Below are 16,534 nucleotides of genomic sequence, written 5' to 3'. Positions count from 1 at the left end.
TTTTTTTTTTTTTTTTTTTTTTTTTTTTTTTTTGCCCCTTGACTTATTCTTTGTTTAATTATTTTTGAGATGGAGGTTTGCTCTGTTGCCCAGGCTGCAGTGCAGTGGTGCAGTCTCAGCTCACTGCAACCTCCACCTCCCGGGTTCAAGCGATTCTCCTGCCTCAGTCTCCCAAGTAGCTGGGATTACAGGCATGACACCACAATCAGCTAATTTTTGTATTTTTAGTAGAGGTGGGGTTTCACCATCTTGGCCAGGCTGGTCTTGAACTCCTGACCTCAGGTGATCCACTCACCTCAGCCTCCGAAACTGCTGGGATTACAGGTGTGAGCCACCACGCCTGGCTGCCCCTTGACTTACTGTTCTTTGTCCCTTTCCGGGACACAAATCTCTTGCCACATTTTGCATTTATTGTTAAGTTTCAAAATTGCTTTTGAACTTTTTATGGTTACAAATGTTCCTGACCTGGTATTGAGATACCATGAGGAACTATGTTTTCTTTGAGGTTTGTATATAAAGATTTCAGATGAATTATTTATACTGTGTTTTTCTACTGCCATTACTGTCATGCAAGTTTGACTTGTGTCCCCTTTTTAGACTAAGTTTCTCTCATTTCTAGAAAAGCCGGAGCCTCCCAGTTTTTTTTTTGAAAAGGTTCTTCAGGAAATGTGTTAATTTGTAATATGCTCAATGTTGTCTGTGCTGTATATTTTATATTTATATGTGTTTTCTTTTAATGATTTAATCAAGTTCAAAACAAAACCTGTATGAATATTTAAAATGTCATTCCATTCTTGGATTTTTTAATTTGTTTTTTTATCAGAACATTAACCCCATTACCAAATCATTATGACATTGAAAGTGCAATTTTCCTGCTTTCAAAATTCTTCTGGAATATAACAGAGCGATATTGAATTTTTGTTTTTTGATAATCATGAGGTAGTCCTGGACTTCATAAAAGCAAGACGAAGGTTTTGAAGTTGATACCTGATTTCTTAAAAATAGTTTGATTTTTTAAAATCCTCACTACAACATTAACTACCAATTAACCTTCCCCACCTTTCTATCTGTATCTGATAATTTGTTTCACTGAGGTTCTTACTGATATATTTATAATCATGTAATCAAATTTATGTGAAGTTGAAGCAACACAAATTAATTAAGCAAAAGGATTGAGTTGATCTTTAAGTATTGGTTACCCTAACTTTTTGTTACTGTTTTGATTGCTTAGTAATTTATGGGCTACCTTTTCCTCAAGAGTTTCCAAATACTTTCACAAGTGTAGTTTAGTATTCTGTGTACCTTATTCTGCCATTCTTGTGGGTAAATTTTCTCTTCAAGGAAAACTTGTGATGTTGGTTCATGGCACCAAATGTTTTCTTAACATCCTTGCACAGTTTTTAAACTTTGAAGCACTCATTTAAATTAGAGTGACTATTATGTGCTAGATGGTGTCTTAAGCATTGGAAATGATTTAGGAGCTCAGTACTGTGCAGACAGACTTGTAAACAAGTAACTTCAGAACAATGCTTTATGCATATAAAGGAATTTAGGTGGAAGTACTTAGCTGCTGGGATGTGGTGGGAGAAACATCACAGAAGTGACATGTAGTCTGAGTTAAGAATCAAGCTGGTGGATAAGGAAGGCAAAGACATTCCAATGTGAGGGAACCGGATATGCAAAGTTCAAGGTACCAAACATGGCAGAGAATGGTGACTAAGCTGTTGTGAAGGAATGATCAGACTAGAGGATGGAAAGATAGTACATGGGAGGCCACAAAGGACCTTCTCTGCCCTGCCAAGGAATCTGCACTTTTTCTGAGGCCATAGAGAGCCCTTAAATACCACTTAAGTGACACTGTGTGTGTTGTTAAATGATCCACCTAGAATTGAGTTCCTGACGTTTATTGTTCAACTAATGCTTCTGATAGACTCCACTAACAAACAGTACAGTGTAGATTTCCCATTTCTCAGTCCTGCTACTAAATAGAAATTGACTCTTCCAAAGATAGTGACCAGCATTATTTCCTTCATGGCAGTGGGAGAGCTCTGAGTTATGCCTAATGATAGATTAGACGGAATTCTTCAGAGTAGACTTTTCATACAGTTAAAGAAATCCATCTGTTTACCAGGGAAGTATGATAATTGGATTCATGCTTTTGAAAAATTACTGACAGGTAACATTGTGTAAGATAGGTATCAGAGTCTCAAGGCAGGGAAATCAGTAAGGATGTTGATGAATGGAATGGATGAAAAACAGTAAGAATTTCAGTAAGAGTCTTGACAGCCAAGAAACTTAGGCTTTGGCTATAAGAGAAACAACATGCATATCACATTTGAAAGCAAAGGGATTTTTTTTTCCTCTCCAGCTAGTTTAATTTGTTTAACAGAATATACTTTAATTCTGTTATCCTTGGGACAAACCTAATTTATTTCACATAGTGGTCATTTTTGTTGTCTTGGCATCAGAAAGAGGAATGCATTGTATACACTGCTGTCAGATTGTTAACTAAATCTTAATAAATGCACTCAGTGGAATTTATAGAACTGCTGGTCATACAACCTACAGAAATTCTGTAACTTGGAAATTTAGGTCATTTGACCTAAGGCTTCACATTTATTTCTTTTGTGCTTTGTAGACTTCAAAGCACTTTTAATTGTTTGAGCCAATTCAATTCTCCCAACAGTCCTATGAAATGAGGAGTTGAGGAGTTTGTTAATCTCCATATCGACATGATGAAACGAAGGCTCAGAAGAGTGAACTGACTAAAGTCACATATCTAGAAATGGTTTTCCTTTGATTCTGAAATTGATGAGAACAAGTATGAGTTCACGATTTAAATAACATATAGTATGTGTGATGATAATTAGTCAAAGATTTTATTCATTACTCATGCTAACTTTACAACATTTAGAAACTATAGCACACTGAATTCAGAAAGGCCATATAATACTGAAATTATCTGTTTATTTCCTGTATCTTCCATTAGACTGTGAACTTCTTCAGGTTCAAGATTATGTTCACCTCACAAGGTGCCTGCCATAGAAGAGACACTTAGTGAAAGTTTATTGAAGTTTACTGGAATCATACTCTTTACCAGCCGATGGCTATATGACATTGGTTATTTAATTTCTTGGTTGTTCACTGAACAACAAAATGGCATTACATTTAGCTAATTTACAGGATTCTAATAAACCCGAATTAAAATGAGATAACATATCTAGCACATCATAGTCACTAACTTAATATTAACGGTAGACTTATTTTCTAAATTTACTTTTTAATAGAATTGTAATATAATTGAAGCAGTCATACTTAAGCCACTTAAGCGGCAATATTAAAACTTCCCATATGGAATAAAATACCTGACTTTTCACTATTTTAAAATATTTTTAGCATTCTTCAGTTTTGGCAAGATGCAGAATTGATCTTTAAGTCCTCTCCAGATCAACCATCAGCATAATTTCCTCTATGGCAGTGGGGTGCTTTTGAGTCAACTTTATAGAGTATAGGGGATCCTTTAATGTGGCCAGTCCTATGCCTCATGACTCACCTTTTACCTGTGCGTTATTGTAGATAGTGACATGACAGGACCTGATAATGAGAGTGTTAGTCTTTTGGAGTCTATTTATCTTAATTCGCCAATGATAGGTAGAACAGTGGCCTTTAACAATGTATTAACTTCATTAGATCTTTAAAATAGGACTTACTGTTTCACTCTTAGCTTGATTAAACACAATCTACCTAGATTATTTCCAGGAAAAAATTGTAATTTTGAGAACATTTTAATTCATGAAGATGGTGTTCAGGAGATATAAACAGTTAATAAATTCAAATCGCTATATTCAGCAGCTTGGCATGGTATTTCCATATTTTTTAGTGTTATTGCCACTGCACCTAATATATTAACCTTTCCACAATTTACAAAACATTGCCACAGATGGTGAAGAGCCAGGGACATAGACAGGGTACATGTTATCTTTGTTTTATACAAGAGAAGACGAAGGTGCAAAGAATGAACTCTGCAGCAGCAGCAATATTGGAATACCTCTCCCTTTATTACAGTATTGAAAATCTTAAGCCTCTTATAAAAATGAAACCAAAGGAATGTCCTTCACAGTATGTACCTTGAGCCCTCAGGCAGCAATTACAAATCGTAATTGACCAACGTAAGAGCACTTTCAACTACATGTTACTTCATTCCGTTATTTGTTATTGATCTTAGTTTCCATCTTACAATGGAATTTCTTTTGCACACATCACAAAATAGACTGCTGAACCTGTACCTTCTGCAGACATAAAGCCATCATCCATCTCTGTTATTCTACCACTTATTTGCAGCATGGGCAATGGCAGCATTTTAATCAGATAGGAATGTCTTCATTAAGCAACAGCACCCCGGCTTATACCTGGTCTCACCTGCTGGTAAACGAAGGCCTGACTCGTCCCCTCCTTTACCCCTCCCCTCTTCCCATTGTTCTGTGATGTGCAGTGTGTCCTTATATAAGTGAAGTTACTTGTACGTGTTTCGGTATACAGTCAAGAAAATACTGTGTGTGTCAACAATAAATAAAACCTTATGTTATAAATCATTATTGTGCAGAGCATTTTTAGGTACACAGATAGATTATATTTATTTCAGTGTTTTTCTGAATACTTTCTGGTAAGGGTTACTTCTTTCACACTGAATATATGAACACTTAAAGTGTGTACGTGGTCTATTGAATTGTTTTTTGAAAAATAAAATATTGCAGATGGGCTCACAGGGCAAGAATCAATAAGCCTATGTAACAAACTCATAATATTTTGATTTAAATATCACTTTAAAGACTTCTGATTAAAGTGACTCATAAAAATGGTACTAAGTATCACCAATGAAGAGTTTAGTTCCTTTATTTGCCGAAAACATTCTGCCTTTTGTTTCCTATCCTGTCGTGAATTTAAACACTGAGGAATGGACTTATCAGCCAACTATGGGAGATTCAACACAACAATGTGCCTGTAACACTGAAACTTGCCACAACGTCTGATTTGCATACTTGGTGATTGTAGCATAGTCACCAAATTTCATATCTTGTGGGCTAACAGGGAAATGAGTACAGTGATTTTATGTACTTTTTTTAATGTTTATATTAGTTTTCAAAATGGTTTTGCTTCCTAACCCTACCATTATATGAAGCCTCTCACTTTGAAAGTCACAGACTGCGGACTGGTAAGTCCATCAGCTCTCTGTCACTGCGATCATTCATGACTTCACTTAAAGTAAACATACGATCATTGCATCGTTTTCTTTCTCAGCCCGAAGTATTTCCATTCTGTAAAAAATTCTCATTTTTTTTTAAATACTTTAGTCCATTCATTCACTGGCTATCTTATCATTTTTGCTTTTAAACAAATTTAGAGTTTGGAACAGATGCTCATAATGTGGAACTTTTTTTTTTTTTTTTTTTCCTTCCCCACGGACACTTTCTGTCTTGAAAATCAGCTTCATTTGTGTGGTGCTGTTCTGAGTTTCCTTCTTTCCTTGTGTTTTTGCTTTCAAAGTAACTTGTGATCAAGATACATTTAAATTGAAATATAAGTAGACTGAGCCCTTTTCTGAGGCTTTTCTCCTTGCCCCCAAATACTTGTTAGTGTTGGATGATGCAGAGAAACTTCTGTAACTAGGGGATGCCTTTCTTTTCACCTTTCTTTTCACCTTTCTTTGTTAGTTTTAGCTCTCACAACACGAGCCACCAAAGTCTTTCTTTTGGTTTCATATTTAGAATTAAGGTTGTTTGCCATTTCCTCATCCTATGGAAGTAATGCTCAAACCAGTCACATCTCTATTTTAGATTTCAGAAATCTTTCCTTTTTTTTTTTAATTCAGTAGACAGCCTGATAACAAAGTTAATTAAAACAAGTTAATCAACAATTTTCTAGCGATTTACAGCTTTCACAAAAATCCATGAATTATTCTTTAGTGAAAGAAACTCTTGGCCCGGCTTTTTTGGATACACAGAATACTTTCCATTGAATCATTTGGCCATAATCCAGGTACAAAGCAAATTTAACATGCGTGAGAGATGCAGAAAAAGACCCCTTCTATGCACACCTTGCAAAATACAAGAATATAAAGAAAGAAAGAAGCAAAGTTTAAGCCTTTAGGTCGTTTGTAAAATGTTGCCAATCCCATGCTGCTACTTTTAACAGAGAAGTCTGAGTTTTAAAATTCAAACATTCTTTTCTTGCAAAGAAAAAGAGCATCTATCTGCCAAGCGCATGATCTTATGAGCTTCAGATAGAAAAGTGGCCATGACCTGTGACTGTTTTTGGTTCAGAACAATGCTAGATCAACATGCAAGTTGTATGGAGGTGGGGACAGAAAGGGAGGGGCAGGCTGGGGTGGTTGGTAATGTTTGATCCCTCTGGACTTCCCGCAGGAGAAAAGGTTCTACAGGACGATGAGTTCACCTGTGACCTCTTCCGATTCCTGCAGCTACTCTGTGAGGGACACAACTCAGGTTTGTGAGTCCCCAAAACTTCTGATGCTACTAAGGCATAAATAATGTTTTCAAGCCAGTAATAACAGGAACCTGTTAGTTCCAATTATGCATCATTCTAGAGACAACAAATTGTTCTAGAACATGTCTCTGCATTGGGCACTGGGACATTTTATACATTGCTTCCCTGCTTTCACAGTCCTCGGATAGCTATTTCACTTGAGTCTTATCAATTATTTTGATGTTAGGGAAGACACATGAGGCTAGGCGCGGTTCCTCACCTGTAATCCCAATACTTTGGGAGGCCGAGGTGGGAGGATTGCTTGAACTTAGGAGTCCAGTATCAGCCTAGGAAATATAGCGAGACCCCCATCTCTACAAAAAATTTAAAAAATTATCCAGACATAGTGGTGCGTGCTCATAGTCCCATCTACGTGGGAGGCTGGGGCAGGAGGATTGCTTGAGGCCAGGAGTTTGAGGCTGCAGTGAGCTGTGATTGCCCCACTGCACTGCAGCTTAGGCAACACAGCAAGATCCTGTCTCTCAATTAAAAAAAAAAAGATGATTTATGAAGATTATAAATAGTTGTAGAGTAATATAGAGCATTATTTCTTTTGCACCACCTCTCTTTGAGTGTACACATACTTCATTGTACTACTTAACATGATGTATCTCCATTAGTTGTTTACACATCCAACTCTCTACCAGGCTTGTGCACCCCTGAAGGCAGGAACCCTATCTTAATTTTATCTTGGCTGACCCCAGCACTTTGCACAGTACTGAGGAGTAAGTGATGAATGAATAAATAATTTCCTTCTTATATCCTCAAGGATAGCAACCTTTTTCAGTCATTCATTTGCCCAGAGCTCTAGAACTAGGAATAAGGAAACTGATGTTAGCAACATCTGAGACAAAAATTGAATATGGATCATCTGTGGAGCACCCAGATACTCTTTTGGGGTGATCACTTTTTATGGAAAATATAAATTATTTTCATATTAAAACTATTAGATAAAAACACTGCACTAACCCACAATGATTTTGCTGCAGAAAACATTTGCCTTTGGAATTCTTAGAATAACTTAATTTGAACTTCTGAGCAAGCATTAATAATATTTTTTTTATCTTGCATAGATTTTCAGAATTATCTGAGAACTCAGACTGGCAATAATACAACTGTCAACATAATTATCTCCACTGTAGACTACCTACTGAGAGTTCAGGTATGTTGCTTTCTATATTAGTAACAAATTAAAAGGGTTGATATGTTGAAACAATACAGCAGAATTTTAATGTATTTTGGTTTATAACTAGAAAGGAGTTTTTGAGATAGTTTATCTCTGATCACAATCTCTCAGCAATTCTTAGAGCAAAACTGCCACTGTTATCCCCGCTCCTGATCCTGCCTCCTACTTTTGCTCATATTTTATTTCTGTAAGTAGAGATTCTTCCCCTCTGTATCTTTAGCTTGATGGTATTTTAAAGTCATTTTCATTTTATAAAGCACTTTTATACTCTGCTCCTTCTTCTACAGTTGTTAGACAAATTGGGGAAGAATGTTTGGAACATTCATAGGAACAGGAAAGAAAGGCTTTGTAACTGCTACCATACACTGAAATTTCATAGTCTAAGGTCACTTCTTTTCAGGTGTCCTAATATTTGCATTAATTTTCATACTACATTGCTTAAAAATCTCTGATATTTTGATCATATTTGAGAACGTTACTCAAACTGAATTGAAGATGTAGGCCTCTTAAATAATGAGAGCCCTGTGCAACTTTTTTTCCCCTCATTTTATTTATAAGCCAAACCAAGCACAGTATTTTAAAAACTATCAATGCAGACTTTCAGCTTTTTCTTAATCTTTGAGTGTGTAATATCACAACCTTTTTTTGGCTAACTGAAAGCTTAATGTGGTGGGGGAAAGTCCATTTTGAAGTCAGTACACCAAGAAGTGTTGCTGAAAACACATTTGCAATTTTAAAAATTGTCTGAAAACCCAAACGTAGTTCACAGGCTGAACTAAATTGCATTATTTACTTATCCAACCAACATTTCTTTAAAATGTATGTTATTGTTAAATACATCTGGTTTATAGAGATTGATCTTATTTAGATAATTGTTTATAACTATTAGTATTTACAAGCAATCCAACCAGTTTTCTCAGGGACAGGTGCAAAAGCCATGGATATCAGTGAGTTCTCACTGATGAAATGTTATTGGCTTTGTTGGAGAAAAAGGAGGTCAGATGTCGGTACCCCAAAAAAGATTATTCCATGATTCATCTATTTTCTGTGCTCACATAGTAAACATCTAACTTTGCTCTTGGATAAATATGCTCCAGTCTTAATGAATTCTTATGTTTATGAAGTTCAGGGTTATCAGACAGTAATTTTTAAAGCTAAGTTTTTTTCTTCTGGTCTTCTCTTCAGTTGTTAGCTATATCTAAGAAGGAGGTTCCCATCTTGTATGTTTAGGAAAATCATTGAAGAATGATATTTAATTCACAGATATTTTTGTTTGCTACCATATCTATTATTTAAAATACTTCTCAAGCATAGAGTCCAAGACTGATTAGTCAATGGTAACTTTAGAATGTGACTGAATAATAAACAATATCATCTCTATTTCCCAGGAATCAATTAGTGACTTTTATTGGTATTACTCTGGGAAAGATGTTATTGATGAACAAGGACAACGGAATTTCTCCAAAGCTATTCAAGTGGCAAAACAAGTCTTTAACACTCTTACTGAGTATATTCAGGTAAACATTTAAACATGGCTGCTATCTGTAGCACTGAATTCCGTAGAAAAATGCAGTATGTCTAGAGTAGTTTCCATATCTCTTATTAACCCCTTTCTGAGTTTCTTTGCAAATTGCTACAATTAAAATATTAGGTTGAGATGTGAATTTATATGGAATGAAATTGCTTCACCATTTGGCAGGTTGAGATATGGTTAACTCCTTAGAGGCATGGACTGTGATGTTAGCTCTATTGCACCTCCAGGGCCTGGCATATATATTAAGCACTTAGTAAATATTAAGGAAGGAAGGGAGAGCAGGCACAACATTAAGCCATTCTTTCTAGTATTCCACTAAAAGTGGGAAGAAGTTTCATAGAAACTTAAGAAAGAGAAGAGTGTTTGAAAACATCGCATATGTATATTATAGATAAAATACCATATAGAATATTCTTTTCTGTTTTACATCGATTTGTTTTATGTTCTCCTTGAACTAAGCTTCTAGCCTTAACTTCAGATTTTTTTTAATATTTGATAAAATTCTGGGTTTTTCTTCAATCAGCAAAACTTTGCTGATGACCAGTCATCTTTCCTTTCTGTCTTGTCTCAATGGCCCATATTACCCTGAATCATTCACTATGTTTGACGTGTCCCATGCTAAGCATAAAACAGGAGGGAGAAACTTATAATTGGCTTTGTGAGACTAAACATAAGCTTGTGGGGAGAAGAAAGGTTAAGTTAAAAATAAATTGTATCCCAGGAGCCTAACAGTTACAGCTGTTTCAGTAAATAAATGACTCATGGCCAAGTACAGCCAACCAAGAGTAAGTGCTGTAGAGGTAGGAAGACGTCCTCTAGACTCACTCTCCTCTGCATTCGGTCCCTTGGAAGCATGCACTTTTTGTATTATGTTTTGCCTTGTTGGGGAAGAGGAACCTTATTTCAGCACTTCCAGATGGAAAAGTCACACTTGGTAATTCTAATAACATTTCCTTTAAAATCAAATAAAAGTGAAAGCTTCCGTCAGTTTTGGTCTACTCATAGTCCCATTTCCTTACCTCTCCTGGCTTTCATTATTGCTTTAGTATTCGCATTCATGCCTAGAGTGATACCAGTACAACAACATTCATGTGTCACATCCTGAATAAATAACAGGATTGACTGATGGCATTAGCAAGCCACTGGATTTTGCAGAAATGGGAATCAGGATGATTTCTATAATATATTCCAAATGAAACATAGCCGCCATTTCAGCTAAGAGTGGGCATTTCTTGGTTCCTAAAATAATTGAGATTCCTGAATTTATTGAAAGCTAGAAGCATCCATTGAGCTCTTACTATGTGTAAAACTCTTTATTAGGTGTTGTCATAGAACACGGATTTCTACGTGAATGTTCAAAGGATATTGGATAAAGTCACATGGCTTATCATGCTTGGTTCAATAAGAACCGGAAAAAAAAAAAAAACAGAAGTAACAAGTGACTTCTCTTGTTACTTCTTTTTTATATGACATATTTTAAAATAACAATAATATCTGAAATATGTATTTTGGAATAATGTTAGGTATTCAGAAAAGTTGTGAAGATAGTACAGAGGGTTTCTGTATACGATTCACCCAGCTTTCCCTAATGCTGACATTTTATATACTCATGGCACTTTTGTCAAAATTAAGAAATTAACATTGGCACATCCTGTTAACTAAATTACAGGCTTTCTTTTGATTTTACCAGTTTTTCCATTCATGTTCTTTGTTTTTTAAAATTCTGGGATACAATCCAAGTTACCACATTACATTTAGTGAAATATGGTTTAGAGAAGCTTGCCTTAGTGGCATATCTGCTGATAAATATTGATACTATGAAGATAAGCTTATCGTTAGTCTCGTGCTTCTTCTGGACTGCCTTTTAGATTACAGCATTGCATATTGCTTTATTATTCAAACTTCTAACTACAGAAAGTTATATAAGGGGGAGATCCAACACCATTGAAATCAATGGAATTACCTATAAGATTGTAATCCCAGTTTAATAAAAGGGGAAGAACTGTTTGAGTAAGAGGACGTTGTATTGTCGAGGTTCCTAGAGTAAGACCATGAGGTAGTTGTTGAGAAAAGGGAAAGCTTGATCTGTCCTTGGCACAGGTCCTTCTGGTAGTTAGCAAAGGTTTTCCATGTTGCAGTCACATACATCACGAGAAAAAGAATGCAAGGCACCAGGCTAGGGAGTTTACAGCTCCCAGAAGCTGATGACCTAAGGTTGAGCAAGCCCTAGAAAGGACATTCTGTGTGTTTCAGGTTTTAGAAGAAGAAATGGGTACTTTGGCTCTGGGCTTGCAACTCTGTCACGTGAGGGTTGGCCAGACAGCTTTTGGTCACCTAGGGGTTGCACGAGAGCATAACCCCTTGTAATACTTCAACTTCTGATTTAAACCTTACCTATCACAGGAAGAAAATTATTTCTGACTTGAAGAAAAGACAAGTTTATATTCCTAAAAATGGCTTTCTAGTGTTCACCTAATAGCCTCTTGCACTTTTCATCCTCCCTCATTTATATGCCATTGGAATACCAAACTGACACTGAACATCAACCACAGGAAAACCCTAAAGATCGATTGCTTTCAAACCAGAGCTGTAATAGCCATTTTGGACTAATTACAACCAGGGATGAAGGAAACTATAAAACTACTATATCTGGTGCATTAAATGAGCTGGATTTAATGACCTCCAGATTAAAATAACCTGATTCCTTCTCACCACTGTCCCTTCAGACTTGCTCTGTCGACCATTTCTTTACCACTAGAAGGAATCTTGTGCACTGACCACTTTCAGATAAATAAAATCATGTCAGTCACTTTGTCACAAAAATAGTCTCATTTCAGTAAAGCTTCACCTCATTCTTGGGCCTCATTTTCAGCTGGAAAACCTGGAGTGAGGGTGTAGGCAAGAACTCCCATCTGGATATTGTTCATTCTGGAGGGAGTCCAATCTGTGCTTTTTTCACTCTCTCCCCTCAAGGTTCTTCTCTCTCTTTCCCTTTCCCCTCCTGGTTAACCCCAGGCTTCCTCTGGGTTGGAGCTGTGGGAGAGAGGAGGTACAAGGAAGAAAAGGTCTCCTCCGGGCACATGTAATCCCAGAGTGCACCATGGAGCTGGCCCTCTGGTGTGATGTGTTGTATTTTGTCATCTAACGTACAAGCCTGGCCCTCTTAGTCCTCCAGTGCCTGGAAATGACTCTTTTCCCATCCAGTTTAAAGTTATTCCATCAGACCTCATGCATCTGGTGGCTCCCATCCACCTTGGAATTCTGTTACCATTTCAGACTGATTTCAGATGGGGCAGAATGGCCCCTTCCTGAGTAGTCCATTTAAGAAACACACACCTTTTTTTGTCACATGCTGTCTGTCACGCTTTCTAATACCAGACTTTATGCTTCCCAACTTCAGAAGACAGAAACTGAGCTCACATGATGGCTGTCCTGAAGCCTCTTCTCTCACTTGCTGTAAGGGGATGCAGAAGTAATGAAATGGAGAGGCTCAGCACATGGAGAACCCCCTCCAAAGTCTCCCCCTTTTCAACTTCAACCCCTTTATATCCTTAGAGTGGAAAGATCTATTTTTAGTCACCCCTTTTGCAGATAGTCTACTGCTTTTGTAATATGTGGGTACATGTCATTCTCATAATCATATGAGAACACATAGTCAATATCTCAGCTGTAGGGCCTCAAGAGATACTGAGACAGGAAAAAGTTCTATTTCAACATCTCGGATATGGCCATCTCTTCCAATCACTTGCGTCTAGCATAAGATCTGAAATGTTTTTATGTGGTCTGCAATTTAAAGTTATTATGAGTTATTTGCCTAAAGGAATGAAGGAATTTGAAGTTAAGAACAGTATTGTATGTACTTTATTTCCTTTCTAAGTAAAATCCCTGTTATTTATTTTCATAGTTGATGTAGATGGGTTTACAAAACTGAATGATGGTAGAAGTTTTTCACTGGAAAGTGAAAATAGAAATCGGCTCCAAGAAAACAGTCTGCCTGCTACAGCAGATCCACTCTAGTATTGATACTTCAGACGTGTCAGCTAAGAGAACAAAGTTAGGCTTGTTAAAAGATAAACCTAGGCACAATAACATCTTACAAAGTTTATCTGAGCATTCAACTATTGATGAATTGAGCAACACCAGAACACTAATGGTTCAGCCCTTCACCAAGGGTGGGGGCACTTTTATAAGGCGCTCCTGGAAGCAAGACAAGCCAAGAGATTTGATTGGTAAAAGTGGAAAGTTCCTAGTTAGAAGTTAGTTGGCAGTTTCTGACTGGTCAACTATAGTGAGAAGTTAGTTGGCAGTTTCTGATTGGTTAAGCTTAAATTTACACTGAGTTGGGATTTGGTTTTCTTAGGGAGGAACCCAAGACACTGGAGCCATCTCAGCCTAATGATCTCTCAATTAGTTATTTTAACCACTTCCAATTGTCTTGGATTCTGGATTCATGAAATTAATAAACAAGTATTACTCTTTTAAAACACCTCAATGGTTGTACCATTTGTAAAACAGTTGTCCAATTTAGAAAACGTTGAAGAGGATTTTTTTCTCCATGTGAATGCTTTATCCAGGTTACTATTTAGGAGTAAAAGGGTAATCAGCTCTCATCTAAAGCATATTCTCAGATTCTTTTCAATACCAAATGGTGACGACTGATTGATTGGACTGAATAGCCAAAGCACCCAGACCTTATTCAGACAAAAATAAATGATTCACAAAATATAAAAATCCTTGAGAAATTTTTTGGAATCTATTAAACATTTCAGAGAGGAATGTATTTATCTATTAAGGGTTATTATCATCACTGTATCTCTTTCTTTCGCTTTGAGTTCCTATCTTTTTAGATAATGTGCTAGCAGTGAGATACGTCAGCACTAAGGCAACTTTTCCCCTGTTATTGTGAAGTTTGTTTTGGTAAATAAATTCTGAGGAATAATTGCTGTTTGTCTGTTTACGCTCCAGGGTCCTTGCACTGGGAATCAACAGAGTTTGGCACACAGCAGGCTGTGGGATGCTGTAGTCGGCTTTCTTCATGTATTTGCCCATATGCAGATGAAGCTGTCGCAGGTAAACTATCTACCTTCCTGTCTCCTAAATGACAAACTGGAGACTGTAGTCATCGGCAAATTAAATGTGCTTTTGATGTTGGAACATTATCTTTTAAAATCACTTTATCACTTGTCTTTTTAAGATCATTTTATCATGCCTCTTTTGTTCTACATTAGCATTTTTTTAAATAAAAAACATTATGTAACCTGAAAATAGATAGGATTCATTATTCAAATTTGAGACAAAGGATATTAGGAAATTGAATGTAATGGAGAAATGAAACAGTCGAGTCCCCAAACATTGTACATTTCCCAAGCTTCATCTTCCCGGCCACGGCTCACTGGAATTTTTCTTCCCCTTACAGATAATTGAAATAGGTTTTATAATCTGTTACAAGGGAGACAATTTTGTTATAGGGTCTTAAACAAGCAGATGTTCTCAGTAGGGTGATGTTTACCCATAACCAGTGTATTTAATTTTGTGACAAAGAGAAAAAGTAGCTATTATACGGATAAGCAAATGAAGAATAAACAGATTTTCCACCATGTTTTAATGTTAACTTGAGAGAACCTATTGAAAAATACCAGCTTGTTTTCTCACTGCTGTATTTGTTTCATTTGAAACAAGGAGATACACAAATAGAAAAGTTCTTGTGAATGTGTCTCTTCAATGCAGTGAATTTTGATGGTATAACCTGAGACCTTCAGAGTGTGGGCATTTGCCAGGTGGTCAGGTGGAAGAAAGAATGTCAGATTAAAAGACAGAATGCTGCCATTCTAATTCCTGAGCTGTCATGACTTGTTCCACCCATGTGGCCAGGTCTCTTCCCTGAGGCCTTGTTTCTCTGCAGTAAAATGAAGAACCTGCCCCTCAGGCCTGCATATGACAGTAGCAGGATGTATTGTCAAAGATCAACAAGACTGGATGCTAGTAAAAGTGGTAAAGATACATCTTAATGTCAAAGATAAACAAAGCTGGATACTAGTTAAGCAAATAAGGATGGATTTTAATCAGTAGTGCTATTGCAACAAGGAAAAAGAGTTCAGCATAAACTGAACCCGATTTGATTTGTGCAGAGGTGACTGGGAATATTAATGGGAAAATGAAGATTAGAGAAGGGGCGAACAGGGGCTCAGTAGAGTCACGGGAGTGAAAAGTTACAACAGGTTCATTGGTGTAAATGTGATTAGACCAGCTATATCTGCTAACTGGCAATTGTCAAAGTTAGGATTCTGTCCTTCTCCAGAGCCCTTATCCTTAGATGTTGTCTAGAACAGTCGATTTTTTATGAACCTCGCGTTTTCCCAGGCAGGTACTTTAGTGGAGGGCTGGGCTTATCCTAGAGATGCAGTCTTGAACAGTTAGAAACTATATTAGTGTTTGTTCAAGTCTTTATAGACCAAAGTTGAGGCCAAGTTGAGAAGAGGGCTCAGAGGTACCTGGCTAGAGTTTGGTGAAGGAGAGAATGTCAGTATGGAGTTATTGTTGACTTGAGCCCAATAGAGAAATTCCAGTCTTTCATTTTAATCACTAGGGATATTTTGGTAAGTAAAGGAGACCGACATGAACCAAATGTAGACCCTCACAAGAGAGTTTTCATCCTGATATTTTTCCATCAGGGTATTGACATCTGGTGCTACCTAGCACCTGTTCATGGTTTATAGTTTCTGTAATAGCTATTTAGAAAGAAATGTCTCATCCTCCCAACACGGTGGGAATTTAGCTTCATACGTACCAAAATCTGAATAAAATGCCTTGTACAATTTTTTTAAAGAATAGTTTAAAAAATAGATGAGATGTAAAGTTATGCAGATGTAAGTACGATCTGTATTTCCAGGGACTGTAGCTAAGCATACTGATGTTTAGACCAAATATGTCTTTGAAAAAGAATGTTTCTTTATGGTAAAAAATCAAAAGCAGAAACAAAATTTTAACCAGAGTAATATTGGAAAGCTTAATCAAATTGGTAAATAAGATACATTGTATAATATTAGTACAATGTTGTAGTAATAGGTAATACCTGTGTAGGTTGTTGGTTAATTTGTTTATCTAACAAATAAATTTATAAGTTTATCTTCTATGGTGCTTATATGCCTATATTTTCTATGTGAAGTTGATTTTACATAATAGCACCTAGAAGAAGTTAGAAAGTTAGAAGAAAAAAATGCGGGCTTTTCCAATAAAAGATAGATAGATGTCAAATGTGCAGAAGCTCTTGA

General features: G+C 36.6%; 1 protein-coding gene across 1 annotated transcript in view; it reads left to right on the top strand.

Annotated features, from left to right (window-relative positions):
• The window catches only part of RYR2 (ryanodine receptor 2), an 808,217-nt gene that overhangs the window by 740,086 nt on the left and 51,597 nt on the right, over window positions 1-16,534 (top strand). The window contains 4 exon segments of the mRNA XM_017862245.1: window positions 6,423-6,503; window positions 7,617-7,705; window positions 9,118-9,246; window positions 14,229-14,333. Coding sequence (XP_017717734.1) covers window positions 6,423-6,503; window positions 7,617-7,705; window positions 9,118-9,246; window positions 14,229-14,333 — 404 coding nt within the window.

The sequence above is a fragment of the Rhinopithecus bieti genome, unplaced genomic scaffold, assembly GCF_001698545.2.
Source record: "Rhinopithecus bieti isolate Rb0 unplaced genomic scaffold, ASM169854v2 scaffold_57691, whole genome shotgun sequence".
NCBI lineage: Eukaryota > Metazoa > Chordata > Mammalia > Primates > Cercopithecidae > Rhinopithecus > Rhinopithecus bieti.
This window is presented reverse-complemented; position numbering and strand designations above follow the sequence as displayed.